The sequence below is a fragment of the Cotesia glomerata genome, linkage group LG1 (assembly GCF_020080835.1).
Source record: "Cotesia glomerata isolate CgM1 linkage group LG1, MPM_Cglom_v2.3, whole genome shotgun sequence".
Classification (NCBI taxonomy): Eukaryota; Metazoa; Arthropoda; class Insecta; order Hymenoptera; family Braconidae; genus Cotesia; species Cotesia glomerata.
The window spans coordinates 30,571,030-30,586,545 of NC_058158.1; the positions used below are offsets into that span (position 1 = coordinate 30,571,030).

Consider the following 15,516-nt stretch of genomic DNA (forward strand, 5'->3'; position numbering starts at 1 on the left):
GCAATGCTTATACAACCATTATTATCTTCATAAATAACTATTGGACCTAATATGACTATTTTTATACTCTCTGCTAATGAACGTAGCCACATTGCTTCTCGCACAGCTTCATATAAAGCCATGTATTCAGCTTCGGTAGAGGAGCCTGCTACAGATGTTTGTCGCTTTGTTGCCCAACAAATAGTGCAAGTATCATACAATTTAAAAAATATAACCGGTTGTACTTAATCTCTTAACTTTATCATCTGCTAAATCGGCATCGACATATCCACATATTATACTAGAATAATTGTTGCGTGTATATGTTAGTTTTATATTACTAGTCCCTTTTAAATACCTTAATATCCGTTTTAAGTATTGCCACAATGTAATATTATTTTTACTCATATATCTACTTACAATATTTACGGCAAAACATAAATCTGGTCGGGTACAGACCATTAAATACATTAAACAACCTATAATACTACGACACGGTTTATTACAATCTTTATCTGAATTTAAACCCTCATAACACCGGCACACAAAAAAAAAAAGTTGTCTGTACTTGGGACGCGCCACATATATTCCCATGTAATTTGACCCGCTGAACCCGAATTTGAGGTCCGTTTGGCCCCTACACCCTAGGATTTTGAGAAAACTGTAAAAAACCCAAAAAAAACCGGGAAAATTGGGGGTTTTGGTGATTGAAAAATGTTTTGAGATGCTAACTATGCATGGTGTTCGTGTATTTCGATCTGCTTTATACTTATCTGAAGTGTACTCAGACCAGCAGCCATTAAAAGTCTAAGTAAATCCCGAAAAACCCATGAAAATTGCGAAAAAACAAAAATTCCCAATATTGTGATAAAAAAAAAATGTATTGAGCTAAATATATGATGATTTTCATGTAGGTTTATCGACGACATATAAATCTCCAACTTTTATAACTCAGACGTCTCGAAAACATCAAACAAATGTGCAAAAAACCCCGAAAATTGGAAAAAAATCAAATGTAATATAATAAAAATCGAGTTATTATTCAAAATAAATAGAAGAAGTGATATCATTCGATCTGTGGTGCATAAAAAAAAGTATTTCGTCTTAAGACTTAAAAAATTAATTTTTCGGAAAATATCATCAAAACCCTTTGGATTTGAATTTTAATTCGTTCTCCGCTTATATCTCACCCTTTTATCTTCAAACGTCCTGCATAAAGGGTTTCTCTTTCGTTTCCTCTCTTCTTCGGGTAAATCTCTCTTCAGAGTCCAACAATGATCTACCATCATATTGACATCCACTCATGTTTTGATGGAATGTTTCTTCTCTTTCTTCACTGAAATTACCAAGATTTTCAGGAAAGTGTGAAAGATGAGATTGTAAATAGTGCAATTTTGTATTCACATTCCCTAAAAAATTTCGAGATACTTCCTTAAAACTTCCCCAAGCTGCTCTCTCAATCTTGTGCATCTCATACTCAAGATTAGCATCCTGGAATTGAGTCCGAATTTGGGGTACATAAAAAATTCCTTCTTTCAATTTATTGTCACTTATAGCTGGAAATTTTTCGTCCAAGTACTTAACACAGTTGCCATTTTTATCGAGAGCTTTGACAAAATGCTTCATAAGGTCAAGCTTGATATAAAGTGGTGGCAGCAAGTACTTGTAAGGATTAATGAGAGATTCTCGCATAACGTTGTGAGAACCATGATTCAAATTCTTTCTTGTTGGCCGTTCTTTTCTACTGTAGGGAATTTTCCGATCGTGACTATCCTACAAACATACAAGAAGGGATATATTGTGAACCAGATTGTTGGCTTAACTAGTGTAGCAATTTTCAGATCACCACAAACTTTTCAATGATTTTTGGTCAAATGAGCTACTGGAGTCGGTGCTTTGAGACTTCGCTTAGACAAAGCAATGAAAAACTTTCACTCCTCGTCCTGAAAGTGTTCGGCTTTAACTCATCAATCAAACTTCTTACATCTGAACAGTCCACTAATGAATTTTCGCCGTTTTAAAAATGTTATCAGATTTTTTTTTCCCTATCACGATAAAAATAAGCTGTTGTATTTTTAGTTAATAAATTTTTTTTTCTTTAAGCTGATGTTTCAGGGTTTTCACTTCTAGGAACTTTTTGGCTCAGAATCGATTTCTTGCTTAAATGCTTGTGCCTGTAACCAGGGCACCTCCACGTGGTGACGGCGGGCAACAGGACCGTCTGGCATAGTCCCTGGGTTAACGGCTTGAATGCCGTCATGGCAGGCACAAGTAATAAGTGTTTTACGATGCAGGGACCCGGAATCCCAGTATCGGCGTCTGGTCAGAGTGAGAAAGCAGGCTCGCAGGCGTCGTCATCAAGTGACTGCAGCTCTTCATTAGTGGGTGACTTGGCTTCTGAAGCGTTTAATATGACAAGAAGTGTCTCTCACATATGTAACAAAAACTCCAATTGCTTCTGTTACATATGTGGAGAATTTGAAGTAACGAAAAGTCGTAGATCTTTTTCAAACAAATTGAAAAATGTCTACGAAACCTGCTTCGGTATCCAGATTACGAACTGGGAAGCAACTTGGGTACCACATTCACTTTGCAATCGGTGTCACACGATGCTTACTCGTTGGGAGCAGACGAAAAGTAAACAGTGCTTGAAATTTTCAAAACCTGTGATTTGGTCTGCACCAACGAGTCAAAAACTGCTATTTTTGCACGACGGAAGTTTCAGGTTTTCTTCGACAACCAAACATAAAATTCAATATGCCAACGTAACATCAGTTGTGCCAGCAGAAAAAGTTTTGAATGTCGAAGAACCTGCAGCTCCTGAACCAGTGAATGAACATGAAGAGATGGAAGTTGAAGATAACTTTGAAGAAATCGATCCTGAACCCGAAGAGATCCATTCTGAGGATGAAGAATACATCCCAGTGGTGTTCCTAGAAGTAAAGACCCTGAAGTCTTCGATCAACTTGAATTGAATGACCTTGTACGAGACTTAGGACTATCTAAGGTAAAAGCTGAACATTTAGCCTCAGCTTTAAGGAAAAAATTTATTAGCTAAAAATACAACAGCTTATTTTTATCGTGATAGGGAACAGGGGTGCTGGAATTGTTTTACAAAAGACAGCGAAAATTCATTTGTGTACTGTTCAGATGTAAAAGGACTGATCGATGAGTCGCAGCAAAACACTTACAACGACGAAGAGTGGAGGGTTATAGTTGACTCCTCTAGGCGAAGTCTTAAAGCTGTGCTTCTTCATAATGGAAACTTATTGGCACCGATTCCAGTAGCTCATTCGACTAAACTAAAGGAGACTTATGACAATTTACAGGTTGTATTAGATAAAATAAACTATTCAGAACATCAATGGAAGGTTTGTGGTGATCTGAAAATTGCAACAATATTGCTAGGCCAACAATCAGGGTTCACAAAGTACCCCTGCTTCTTATGTTTGTGGGATAGCCGAGACCGAAAGAATCATTACATTCAAAAAGAATGGCCAACAAGAACAAATTTGAATCCTGGTTCTCACAATGTTACGCGACAATCTCTAATTGATCCTTCCAAGTACTTGCTGCCCCCACTTCATATCAAGCTTGGCCTTATGAAGCAATTTGTCAAAGCTCTGGATAAAGATGGAAACTGTTTTAAGTACTTGGGCGAAAAATTTCCAGCTATAAGTGACGCTAAATTAAAAGAAGGAATTTTTGATGGACCCCAAATTCGGACTCTATTCCAGGATGCTAATCTTGAATATGAGATGAACGAGATTGAGAGAGCAGCTTGGGGAAGTTTTAAGGAAGTATCACAGCAATTTTAGGGAATACGAAAAGTGATAACTACGCAACTTTAGTTGACGAGTTGTTATACAACTATAATACTTTAGGTTGCTTAATGAATACAAAATTGCACTATTTACATTCTCATCTTTCACACTTTCCTGAAAATCTTGGTGATTTTAGTGAAGAGCAAGGTGAGAGATTCCATCAAGACATTAGTGTGATGGAAAAACGATATCAAGGAACGTGGGATGTAAATATGATGGCAGATCATTGTTGGACTCTGAAGAGAGATTTACCCGAAGAAGAGAGGAAACGAAAGAGAAACCCTTTATGCAGGACGTTTGAAGATAAAAGGGTGAGATATAAGCGGAGAACGAATTAAAATTCAAACCCAAAGGGTTTTGATGATATTTTCCGAAAAAATTAATTTTTTTTAAGTCTGAGGACGAAATACTTGTTTTTTATGCACCACAGCTCGAATGATCTGATTTTTTTTTTTATTTATTTTGAATAATAACTCGATTTTTATTATATTACATTTGATTTTTTCCAATTTTCGGGGTTTTTGCACATTTGTTTGATGTTTTCGAGACGTCTGAGTTATAAAAGTTGGAGATTTATATGTCGTCGATAAACCTACATGAAAATCATCATATATTTAGCTCAATACATTTTTTTTTATCACAATATTGGGATTTTTTTGTGTTTTTTCGCAATTTTCATGGGTTTTCGGGATTTACTTAGACTTTTAATGGCTGCTGGTCTGAGTACACTTCAGATAAGTATAAAGCAGATCGAAATACATGAAAATCATGCATAGTTAGAATCTAAAAATTTTTCAATCACCAAAACCCCCAATTTTCCCGTTTTTTCGGTTTTTACAGTTTTCTCAAAATCCTAGGGTGTAGGGGCCAAACGGACCTCAAATTCGGGTTCAGCGGGTCAAATTACATGGGAATATATGTGGCGCGTCCCAAGTACAGACAACTTTTTTTTGTGTGCCGGTGTAATTAATCTTTGTTTCAAGTGGTGTTGTTACTGAATTACATATTTCCATCCCAAATCTCTTTATAATTGAATTTGTATATGTATTTTGATCTAGAGTTATAACTGAATCTTTTCTAGTAACTCGTATGCCTAAAAATAATCTTATTTCTTTCAAGTCTACCATTTGAAATTTTTTCATTAATTTTTCTTTAAATTTATTCATTGTATTTACATTATATGTAGCAATCACAAGATCATCAACATATAATACGACATAAATATTTTTCAAAATATCACCTAAATCTAAAATATAAATGCATTGATCTACAGGAGAATTTTGAAAATCTAATTCTTTTAAAAATGACTCGAATTCTTCAAACCAGCATCGAGCTGCCTGCTTTAAACCATACAAAGCTTTATTTAATTTACAGACCTGACCCTTTGCGGACTGAACCCCCTCAGGTACACTCATAAAAATTTCTTCCTTGAGTTTACCATTTAAAAATGCAGTTTTTACATCCATATGATGCAGTAAAAGATTATTTTGGTTAGCAAATGCTACAACGAATCTAAAACTTGATATTCTGGCCACTGGGGCAAACGTTTCGTCGTAGTCTACTAAATATTCCTGACTAAAACCTCTAGCTACTAAACGGGCTTTATATTTATACGGGTTACCAAATTCATCGTTTTTAATTGTAAATATCCATTTACATTCTACAATGTTTTTATCTTTTGGCCTTGGTACCAATGTCCAAGTCTTATTTATTATAAGTGAATCAAGTTCATTATTTATAGCTTGTTCCCACTGAACCCTATCATCCCTATCTTTAATTTCGCTAAAACATTTCGGAATATTGTCTATTGTTACTTGAGCAGCTAACATACAACTTTCTGGACTAATGTTTTCATTATATGATATTCTAGGAAGACCCTTTATCCTTTCACTCCTTCGCCGACTGACTTCAAAACTATTTTCATTTACTAATCTTGGAAATTTATTTCTGGGGTAATAGTCTGTATCTGATTTATTACTATCAGATTTATTTACATCATCTGATTTCTCAACATCAGAATCATGATCTGGTTTATTATTCCCAGATTTGCTATCTGATTTCTCAGTATCAGATTTATTATCTGGTTTATCAATACCAGATTTACATAACTCATCTGATTTCCAAACATCAGATTTATTTATACTATCTGGTTTATCATTACCAGATTTAAGTACATTATCGTTTAATAATGTCTTTAAACCGTCACTCGTGGGATTCATACCTGGCCGAGACTTCATATAATTTGTCTCGTCCATAATAACATCCCTTACAGTGACGTGTTTTTCCATTTCAACATTCCAGACTCTATAACCATTCGGTTCATAGCCCACCAGTATCCCTTTCCAAGATTTGTCGTCAAATTTATCTTTATGAATTTTATTATGAACGTATACGGTAGACCCGAATACTCTTAAGTATTTAAATTTAGGTTTTTTATTATTCCATAATTCATACGGTGTTTTCAGTACCTTTAATGCTTTACTTGGGCTAATATTAATCAAATATGTTGCTGTTAGAACAGCATCCCCCAGAAAACTTTATCTAAATAAGATCCAGCAATCATTGACCTTGCTTTCTCTGTAATTGTTCTCACCATACGTTCGGCTGCGCCATTTAATTGAGGAGTTCGTGGAACCGTAAGATGATAAGTTATACCCTTCTTTTACAATAATCTTTCATATTATTTGATAAATATTCTCTACCATTATCTATATATAAGTAAACTAATTTAAGATTGAATTTAGCTTCACTTTTAGCTACAAAATCTTGAAATACTGAAAACACGTCTGATTTATGTTTAAGCAAATATACTACACAATAATGAGTATAATGATCAAGAAATAAAACAAAATAATTTTTGTCGTTCAGTGCCGTCGGAGTGATTGGACCACATACATCGGAATGTACGATAAATAATGGTCTTTTACATGTTCTCGATTCTTTACTTTATTAAATGGTAATCGAGTTTGCTTTCCTTTAATGCAAGCTTCACATGTTTTATCGTTAGGACTTATTTGTAATATTTCTTCAATATCATCTATCATATTATGATTCTTTAATTGAGCAAATTTATCTTTACTTATATGACCTAATCTTTCATGCCATATATCATAACTAGTTTTCTTATTAATGACTTTAACAACTGAATTGACTTCTATATTAATGTTAATTTTAAATTCTATTTTTGTTAAGTTATTTAATTTCTTACCTCGCATGATAAGTTCATTATTTTTACTTATCTTTACCCCATGTTGATCAAACACGATGGTCATGCCCAGTTTCTGCAGCTTAGAGACCGATAACAGATTATATGGCACTTCTGGACTGTAGAGGACTTCTTCAATTGTTGCTTTGACTCCACAGTCTGTAGTCACATTTATTTCACCACGTTTTGTTGCTAATATTGTTTCACCATTTTTAGCGACTGAAATTTTAATTGGTCTAGCAAGAGGCTTAAAACTTCTTGCGATATCTTCTCTATTTGTTATATGATCTGATGCCCCGGAGTCTAATAAGAAACTAATTTTACTTTTATCAGACTCGGATAAATTAATATTCCCAGCCATAAATGTTATTCTAGTTTCAGAATCTGAGTCAATCACTTGAAGACTTTGGGCAGTTTTATTTTTCTTCTGATCATTGTACTTTTGACACCTTTTATAGTGAATACAGTCTTTTATCAAATGTCCTTCACGACCACAATGATAACACTTAACTTTAGATTTTCCTTTAAATGGCTTCTTAAATGGTTTACGACCCTTTTTAAATCTAGATCCACTATTTTTGTGAAAAGGATATTTGTTTTCATTATTTTGACCATTTCTTTCTGCCATTAACACTTTTACACTCGTGTCAAGGTTTTGTGCCTTGATTTTTAGCTCGTGATTAAGTAAACGCGTTTTACAAAATCCAAACTTAGTTGGTCTTCAGATAGAGTTTCGATGGCAGTAATCACTCCTTCATATGAAGAAGGAAGACTGCTTAGGAGCTGCAGCACTTTGTCTGCTTCGTCTAGTTTTGATCCAGCGCACAATAAATCATTTACATACGTATCAAAAATTGAGAAATGTTCCAGTAGAGACATTTCTGGGGCTAATTTAAAATCTAATAATTTCTTTCTCATAGTCATCTGTGTTTGGATACTCTTCCGATCATAAATTGAATTTAGTTTATTAAATATATCTTTCGCGTACTTTACATCCGTAAAATGTAATAATGAGTCAGTCAGATGTGCACCGATTATACTATGAGCCTTATCATTTTTCTTAATCCACTTACGATTAAGAGGTACCGGAATGTCTTCATCGATAACACTCAGCAAACTATTTTCTTTTAATAGTAATCGCACTCTTTTCTTCCATACACTATAATTTAGTCCGTTAAACTGAGTTATACCTCTTTGCTGTTTGGGAGCTTCCATTGTTTTAATAATAAACACTCACTAAACAAACAATAAACTTCACTAGCGATAAATTATTAATAATAAGTATTAAACTATAAATGTATTTTCAATAATATTTAACTATTGATAATCAAGTGTCACTTTGAAATTGAGAAAAAATTGACTTTAACATCAACTGTTACTAAATGAATAAAATTAATAATTTTATTTTTAAATCACTTCGCGTTACCTGGGCCCATAACCTGTAGGAAGTTATGGATAGGATTGATTATAAATTAATATTAAAGCCAATTGAATTTTAAACATAGAGTGATTCAACTTTATCTGAATCTTTATTAAGATGAAGATTGTGAGTGTACTTCGAAAGGACGTCGTTACTTCACAGAGTTTAGTCATAGACTAAAAGAGAAAATAATAATATTTTGCTATGAGGTCTAACTCTATATAATACTAAAGTAAAAATTATTTTAACTATATCTTAACTAAGACCGTAGCACTCTCTTGTAAATGCATTTACAAAATATATATATATAGATATACAAAGAGTCCTTTGTATAACTCAAGGACCTAAGGTCGTAAAATTAATCCTAAACAGACTTTGAAAAACTAAGTTCACGAATGTGCTCAAACATATGTTTTTAAAGAATTTAAAAACTAATAAAATAAATTTATGTAAAAGTAAATAATTCTACAATATAAAAATAAATATTGTTAGCTCTGAGATTTTATTTTTGCTCAGAAAATCCAACACTGTGTATAGTTGTGGTAACTCTACAGTTAGGCTACCAGAACGAAATTTTTTTTTCCGTGTATCTTTACACATCATCGATATTTGGCTTTTTTTCGATCTGCTTCACAGCCTCTGCGTATACAGACACATATGTATTATATACAACGTTGAAGGCATAATATCATATCATATGGTAAACTATACTTTGCAATCAACACTACCTGTATACATTACTCAGTGCACGGTAAATTGATAATTATCCGTACGATGGTATCATTACTCGAGGCATAATAGAGTCATGATGTGCAATAACTGATGACACGGCATTTAGTTTCACGTTGAGTTATTACAATAATACATCTGTTATTTTATTATTATTACCAAGATATATTATATAAATATAAACAACAAAGACGAGGAAAACGTGACCGGATTTCAGTGCTTAATAACCTCCGAGTGGTCGGTAACCTGTTCTTTTTTTCTTTTTAAATACTATTATTACCCCGAAAATACAACATACAATCATAATCATATTCATTTTCATAATCATAAATAACCTCGAGCGAGCACAGGAATAATTTATCATGAATTAATATTCATGTATAGTATACAAAGTCATTGACCTTTTTATTAAAGCTCGAATCAAAATATTTGTATTTTTTTTGTAGACCCGTGAAAAATTTGCTGATAAGGCTTAATGCAACAACACCAAAAATTTAATCTGGTCTCGTATGGACATACTTATTTTTTTATTGACATCACTCGGTAATTTTACAGAAATTGCATTGTAATGTAAATGACATATTTAAGAAAAAAGAATTAAAAATTTTTTAATTTTTTAGAAAGTGTCTAAAAATAAAAAATTTATTTTGATTTTCACAAGTAGCTTGATATGACCACATGCTATCAGATAAATCTATATCACACCGTATCAAAAAATTTTTTTACGGAGATAATATCTTGCATCCAACTTAAATTACTTATAGAATTACAGGTCTCTAATTTAAAAAACCTTTTTTTCTTTTTATTAAATGTCTGCTGGTAAAAATAGTAAAATCGTTAGGAGGTAGGAATGGGGTGTTGCTACGACAATAAGAAAGAGCATTATCCTCACTTGAGTGCAGTTACGACCACGAACCACCGGTACCGGGAGCGAACCAACCACCCGCTGACTACTGTACTACACTATCCAAGGGTTTATAGATATACCCGTTCTCGGAGAATGGAAACTCTATGGTTAGAGAGAGGATACTGGTGCATCCTTGGAACATTACCTCGGAAAAGTAAGATCCTATATATTTGTGTGCATCTATAAATGTATATAAATGCATACAGTCGTATTTATCTATATGGTGTATGCTATATATGTATGTTAGAGAGATAGTACGGTACACTAGTTCAGCATTGTATCCGGCGGACCAGTGTCCCGGATGTTACCACGAAACAAGGCGGTTAAATGAAGACGCATTGCACTCATTATAACCAGAACATCAGGCTAAGAGCAAGAAGGGATTATCTGGCTACAGCAATGGCTATATACTCGGTATCTCGTGCTTTCTCAAATCCCGCCAGCAGTCATTGTCATTATATTACATTGCAACTGTACTACCGATCTTGCAAAGAAAGACGTTATTTATTTGTGTTAGTGTATGTTGTACATGTTACAGTTATATCTTATATATAATACAACATTGCGATTGAGATAACTCGGAATTATAGTATCAAAATAAATTATGTTATACAGTAAAAAATTTGGAGAATAAATGCGGAGTAGGTGATTTTTAAGTGATTCAATCCCATTGAAATTAAATTTGCTCCACTAAAGACTTCATTTATTTTTTGAATTTTCATGTTTAAAAAAAATGACATCAATATTTTTCCTTCAATTTCTACAAGTAGCGTTTTTTGATAAATTCTTCCACGGAAAAAAAATTAATTTAGATCAAGTAAATAATTTTGAAGAACTTTTTTTTTGATTTGAGTAGAAAAATTCTTAAACTAAGAAGTTTTTCTTGGTTTAAGTAAATTTCACTTGATTCAATAATTGTTTGTTTTGATTCAAGACAATGAAACTCTTCAAAATTATTTTCTTGGTTCAAGAACTTTTTTTTTTTGTCTGTGTTCTACTATAATTTATTTGTGAAGTAATCCCGAAAATTGCCATACAAAAGTTAATTTCATAATTTAGCAATTCTAATAATTTATTAATTTTTACTTTTTACGCTAGGATTCATCAACGAGTTTTAAAAAAAAAATAATTTTTGTGAAAATTATCTTTAGCGTTCTAAAAAAGTCAAATTTTTTTGAAAAATATGATAAATATCCACAAACAAATGTAAGATGAATTATTTGAAATATTTATTAGTAATTTGGCTTATGGGACTTGTTTCAGCTGATTAAAAGGCATTTTAGTCTCAAAATTCCATACTCAGATGTTTTTCAGATTAAAATCCATATTTACTCCCAATATTTTATAGTCTAATAACAAGTTAAGTAGATAAATTTGATAATATGAAGTATTAAAAGAAGTAGTGACAGCATACAGTGTTTTTGTTTTATGAAAACAATGTCTAGGTGTTGAACAAGTTTTATTTATTCAGAATGGGAAGAAATTAACTGAAAGAACTAGACTGTATTTTTTCCTTTCCAGCGGTTTCTTTTTTATTATTTTACTTTTTCTGTTTCTTTATTTTATTTCAAATTTTTTTTTACTGGTTTGTGGCTACGGTGTTACTGCTGAGTCTGGTCTAGAGCTGTTGACTCATCTGCAGCCGACTTCTGAGCAGTTTTTTCAAGTAATTAGTACACGGATAATTTATTTAATGTCTTGTAAGTGTTTATATTATGATTTATGTCAGCTTTATTTTGTTTTTTAATTGGATGAAAAAATTAGTTCATTAACAAGTAGATTGCAAAAATAATTTACAGAAGAGGGAGATTGAAAATTATTAAAAAAAATTATTAGTTGAAATTTTTTTGAGAATAAGTTAATAAAAAAAGTAGTTGAAGTTGTGTCATGTAGTTCGGCAAAGTTGTACGAAAAGGTTATTGACGTTGATGAAAATAATAATGATTAAAGTGAAGGATGATTAATTTAATCGTATTATATAATAACGCCTCGCTGGCAATCTAATTAATTATATCAGCGCGTCAAGAGATTGTGGAAAAGTTTTACGAGTACTTTGCCGCGGATTCATTACACATTGGATTGTGCACGCGATGATGATAATACCGTGAGTAAAAGTGGATTTGAATCAGCAGAATGGTCAACGAAACTCTTCCAACCGTGTACCTATCTACAGTAGTCGCTGCTCGCTCTGTTATTTGTGTGCATAAATAACGAAGGTGGGAGAAAAGAACAAGTACAACAATAATAGCAATAGCAATAAAAAAAGGTGGATAAAAACTCAAACATTCAGAAGCACACATGAGTAAAACGGATGTGCATAATCCACGTGAGCTTAAATCTACAAGTTTTTATTGTTTTAGTGGTCCGATTTCCCGGAGGTAGTTTGTGAATATTCATGACTCGCAGCCGCAATATATATCTCTAGTGAGCCAAAGTACGGGTACTACGCCAGTTGAGAACAACAATAAGTACTGTATAGTCGCTGGTGCAAAACGAGAATGAAGGATGTTGAGATACATTATCAAGAAGATGAAAATTAAGAAGAAGGTTACCTCGAGTGTTGGTAACTGCTGCACTGTAATGGAATTATTTACTGCCTTAACTTTCTCTTAAGTTTTTGGGAATAGTTTATGTGGTGGATTTTATAGTCATGACTCATGAAATATTATATATCACTTTAGGAAGTTTATCAATTTTTAATAATTAACTTATTATTTTGAATTGGGCAAATAATTTTTTTTAACTTGTCATTTTTTTTTTTTTTTTTTTTTTTAAGTTTAGTACAATGTAAATACGTAATTTTGCACAGAAAAATTCGCTCTGTGAAATTTACAGAAAGCTATTTATGTAAAATTTACAGAAAAATATGGAATTTTCATATGCAAAAATATTTTGTCACGATAACAAATGTAGTTAAAATTAATGTAAATTTTTCATCTATTAATTTAGAGATAAAATTTTATAAATTCAAAAAATTTTTCGGTAAATGGACTGAGTTGTCTTTTCTATGAACTGCATCTTTAAAGATAAATTAATAGACTTAAATAATTATCTAATTTGACATTCTAAATAGTTTTAAAATTTACTGAAATAATCTACAAACTAACTATGATTAAAAGCAATCGATTTTTGAAGTTTTAAAGCCATTCAAATATTGAATATTAAAACTGTTCAATATAAAAGAAATCGTTTTTGATTCTTTTATATTGTCAGGGAAATTACTTAAAATATGATTACATTAGATACAGTTAATAAAAAAACAAATATTTCATCTCGACAATTTAGTATTTTTCAAATGAATAAAATAGAACTTGATCATAAAAAAATTCATCGATTTTCAAACAATGTTATAATCAACTTAAAAGCTCTTCCGATAATAATTTAAAATCACTTATTTTACTGGCACAGTAAATATTATTATATAATTTTCTGTGTGTACCTACAAACAATGAAAGATCGGTCAGGTGAAATAGAGAACTAACATCTTGTTTTGATTCTAATTCAGATGTTAATTTATTCGGGTGGATAAACATGTGAGGATTGTTTTACTAGGTTATTTGTATACAACAAATATGTAAAGGGGTTTATATTATAGAGTTGAGTAAAATACGAGAAGGACAGTCGAGGGTCGAGGACGGCGGAACTGCAGAACTGAGGAAAAGTTAGAAGGAAAGAGTAAAGGATAAACGGGCGGCTGTTTTCAAAACGCTATCACATCCGGCGGCTTTCCGTGCAGCGGAAGGTCGTGGCATACGGCGAGAAATTACCGGATTAACCTCGTCTTTACTTCCTTTATGCTCGACGAAATATAGACATGCTCATAGCGATAAAGAAACTCACTAATTCACCGCCAAACAGTATTACTGGCTTGCTATGCATAGATTATTGACGCAAGATATTGTTCTGCTGAAGCTATATTAAGTTAAAAGTTGCTTTGCTACTTCTTTAATAAACTTTTAACAGACAAACTCTGCACTACCGCGAAAATTCTCATAAACTTAATTAAATAACTCCGAGTAATAATTTTTTACACAAAGCCTTCGGTTTGATTTTTTTAAAATTCAGAAGGATCTGAAGAATTTTGATAGTTTTTTATTGAAAATTAGAGGACATCAATCGCTTGCTCATGAAACATTGATTATACGTAAACTTGTTAACTGTTCTCTTCTTGTAGACTATAAACTTTCGTATCCTTATCCAATAAGCTCCACTGAAACTTGAGCGCAGCGATTATTCAATATACGTTAACATTGAACACTTTATAGATTAGTTTCTGTGGAGATGGTTATTCCGTACAAGTGGTGGCTTGTCCTTCCTTGTATAGTCAAAGGATAAATAGATATAGAAGATGTAGATGTAGATGCCTGAAGAAACATCCGGAAGGGACACTGTGATTGCCATTTCCTTTAGCATATAGCAGGGTAAACGCCTCGAGAATAGTTATTGACTACCTCAAATTACCTTGTTTATGATCTGTTGAAATAGGTTTAGTATTATGACGAATATGTACATATAATTATTATTATTATTATCATCATTATTGTTATTATTATTATTATTATTGAAATAGCAACTGGTAATGTTGCTTTTATATCTAATATCGTGGCTTACAGCTTCTCAAATTTCACTACCACAATTATTTACTCACAACTGTGTAACTACATGAAATCCGAGAATTATTACTACCTCTGTTTGTCAAAACCCGTCACGCAATTACACCCCCATTTATGTTGTACACTTGTAACGTCATTTATGATGATTAATTATTTGTTTGATATCTTCATTGCACTTTTGGAAAATTTATCAAATGAACTTGAGATAATAACTTTAACTTATTCATTATATAATTGGTCATGAAGTCAAAACTTTTTGCGGCCATCCATAGTAAAAAAATTATTTTATAGAAACTTAATAAATAAATCGTACAACTATGTGATACAATGGTAATAAAACAAAATATAATAGAATAAGGAAAAAAGAGGTACTGAAAAATTACAATTTCTGTAGTGATAAAAAAAGCTCCGATCAAAAAACTAAGAAAAAATATCGAATGTAATTTTACATTTTTAAAATGTAATTTTTATAAACTGTACTTTAAACTGCAATTTTTCGGCTGTTCTTTGTTCCATGTAATAAGTAGTAAAGCATAAATTAATAATATTGTTGATTTTTTTTTTATTTTTTAATTAAAAATGTATTCTATGGAAGTTTTTCAGAATTCGTTGAAAAATTTCTGATTGATTTACTTGAAAAAATTGTAAGAGTTTAAAAAAAAATTTTAAGTTACCTGTAAATCGGTGTAATCTCAGACGAACGATCGGGCGCTTTGTACCACACAACCAAAAGAGCTGAGTCGTTAGGATGAGGCGGACGGATGTCACAAGGTAATTTAGCCGTGCCATCAAGAACTGCTGTCACTTGAATCGGCGGTCCTGGAAAATAAAATAAAACT

At 32.2% G+C, this 15,516-nt stretch overlaps 1 protein-coding gene and 1 long non-coding RNA gene across 7 annotated transcripts in view; one reads left to right on the forward strand and one right to left on the reverse strand.

The window, feature by feature from the left end:
- The window catches only part of LOC123275439 (nephrin), a 221,775-nt gene that overhangs the window by 44,759 nt on the left and 161,500 nt on the right, over positions 1-15,516 (reverse strand). For all 6 annotated transcript variants that reach the window (XM_044743575.1, XM_044743578.1, XM_044743577.1 and 3 more), the window contains one exon: positions 15,352-15,496. In XM_044743575.1, the coding sequence (XP_044599510.1) occupies positions 15,352-15,496 (145 nt within the window). The remainder of the gene's footprint in view (positions 1-15,351; positions 15,497-15,516) is intronic.
- LOC123275440 overlaps positions 1-15,516 on the forward strand; it is a 93,752-nt gene that overhangs the window by 30,393 nt on the left and 47,843 nt on the right. The window lies entirely within an intron of this gene.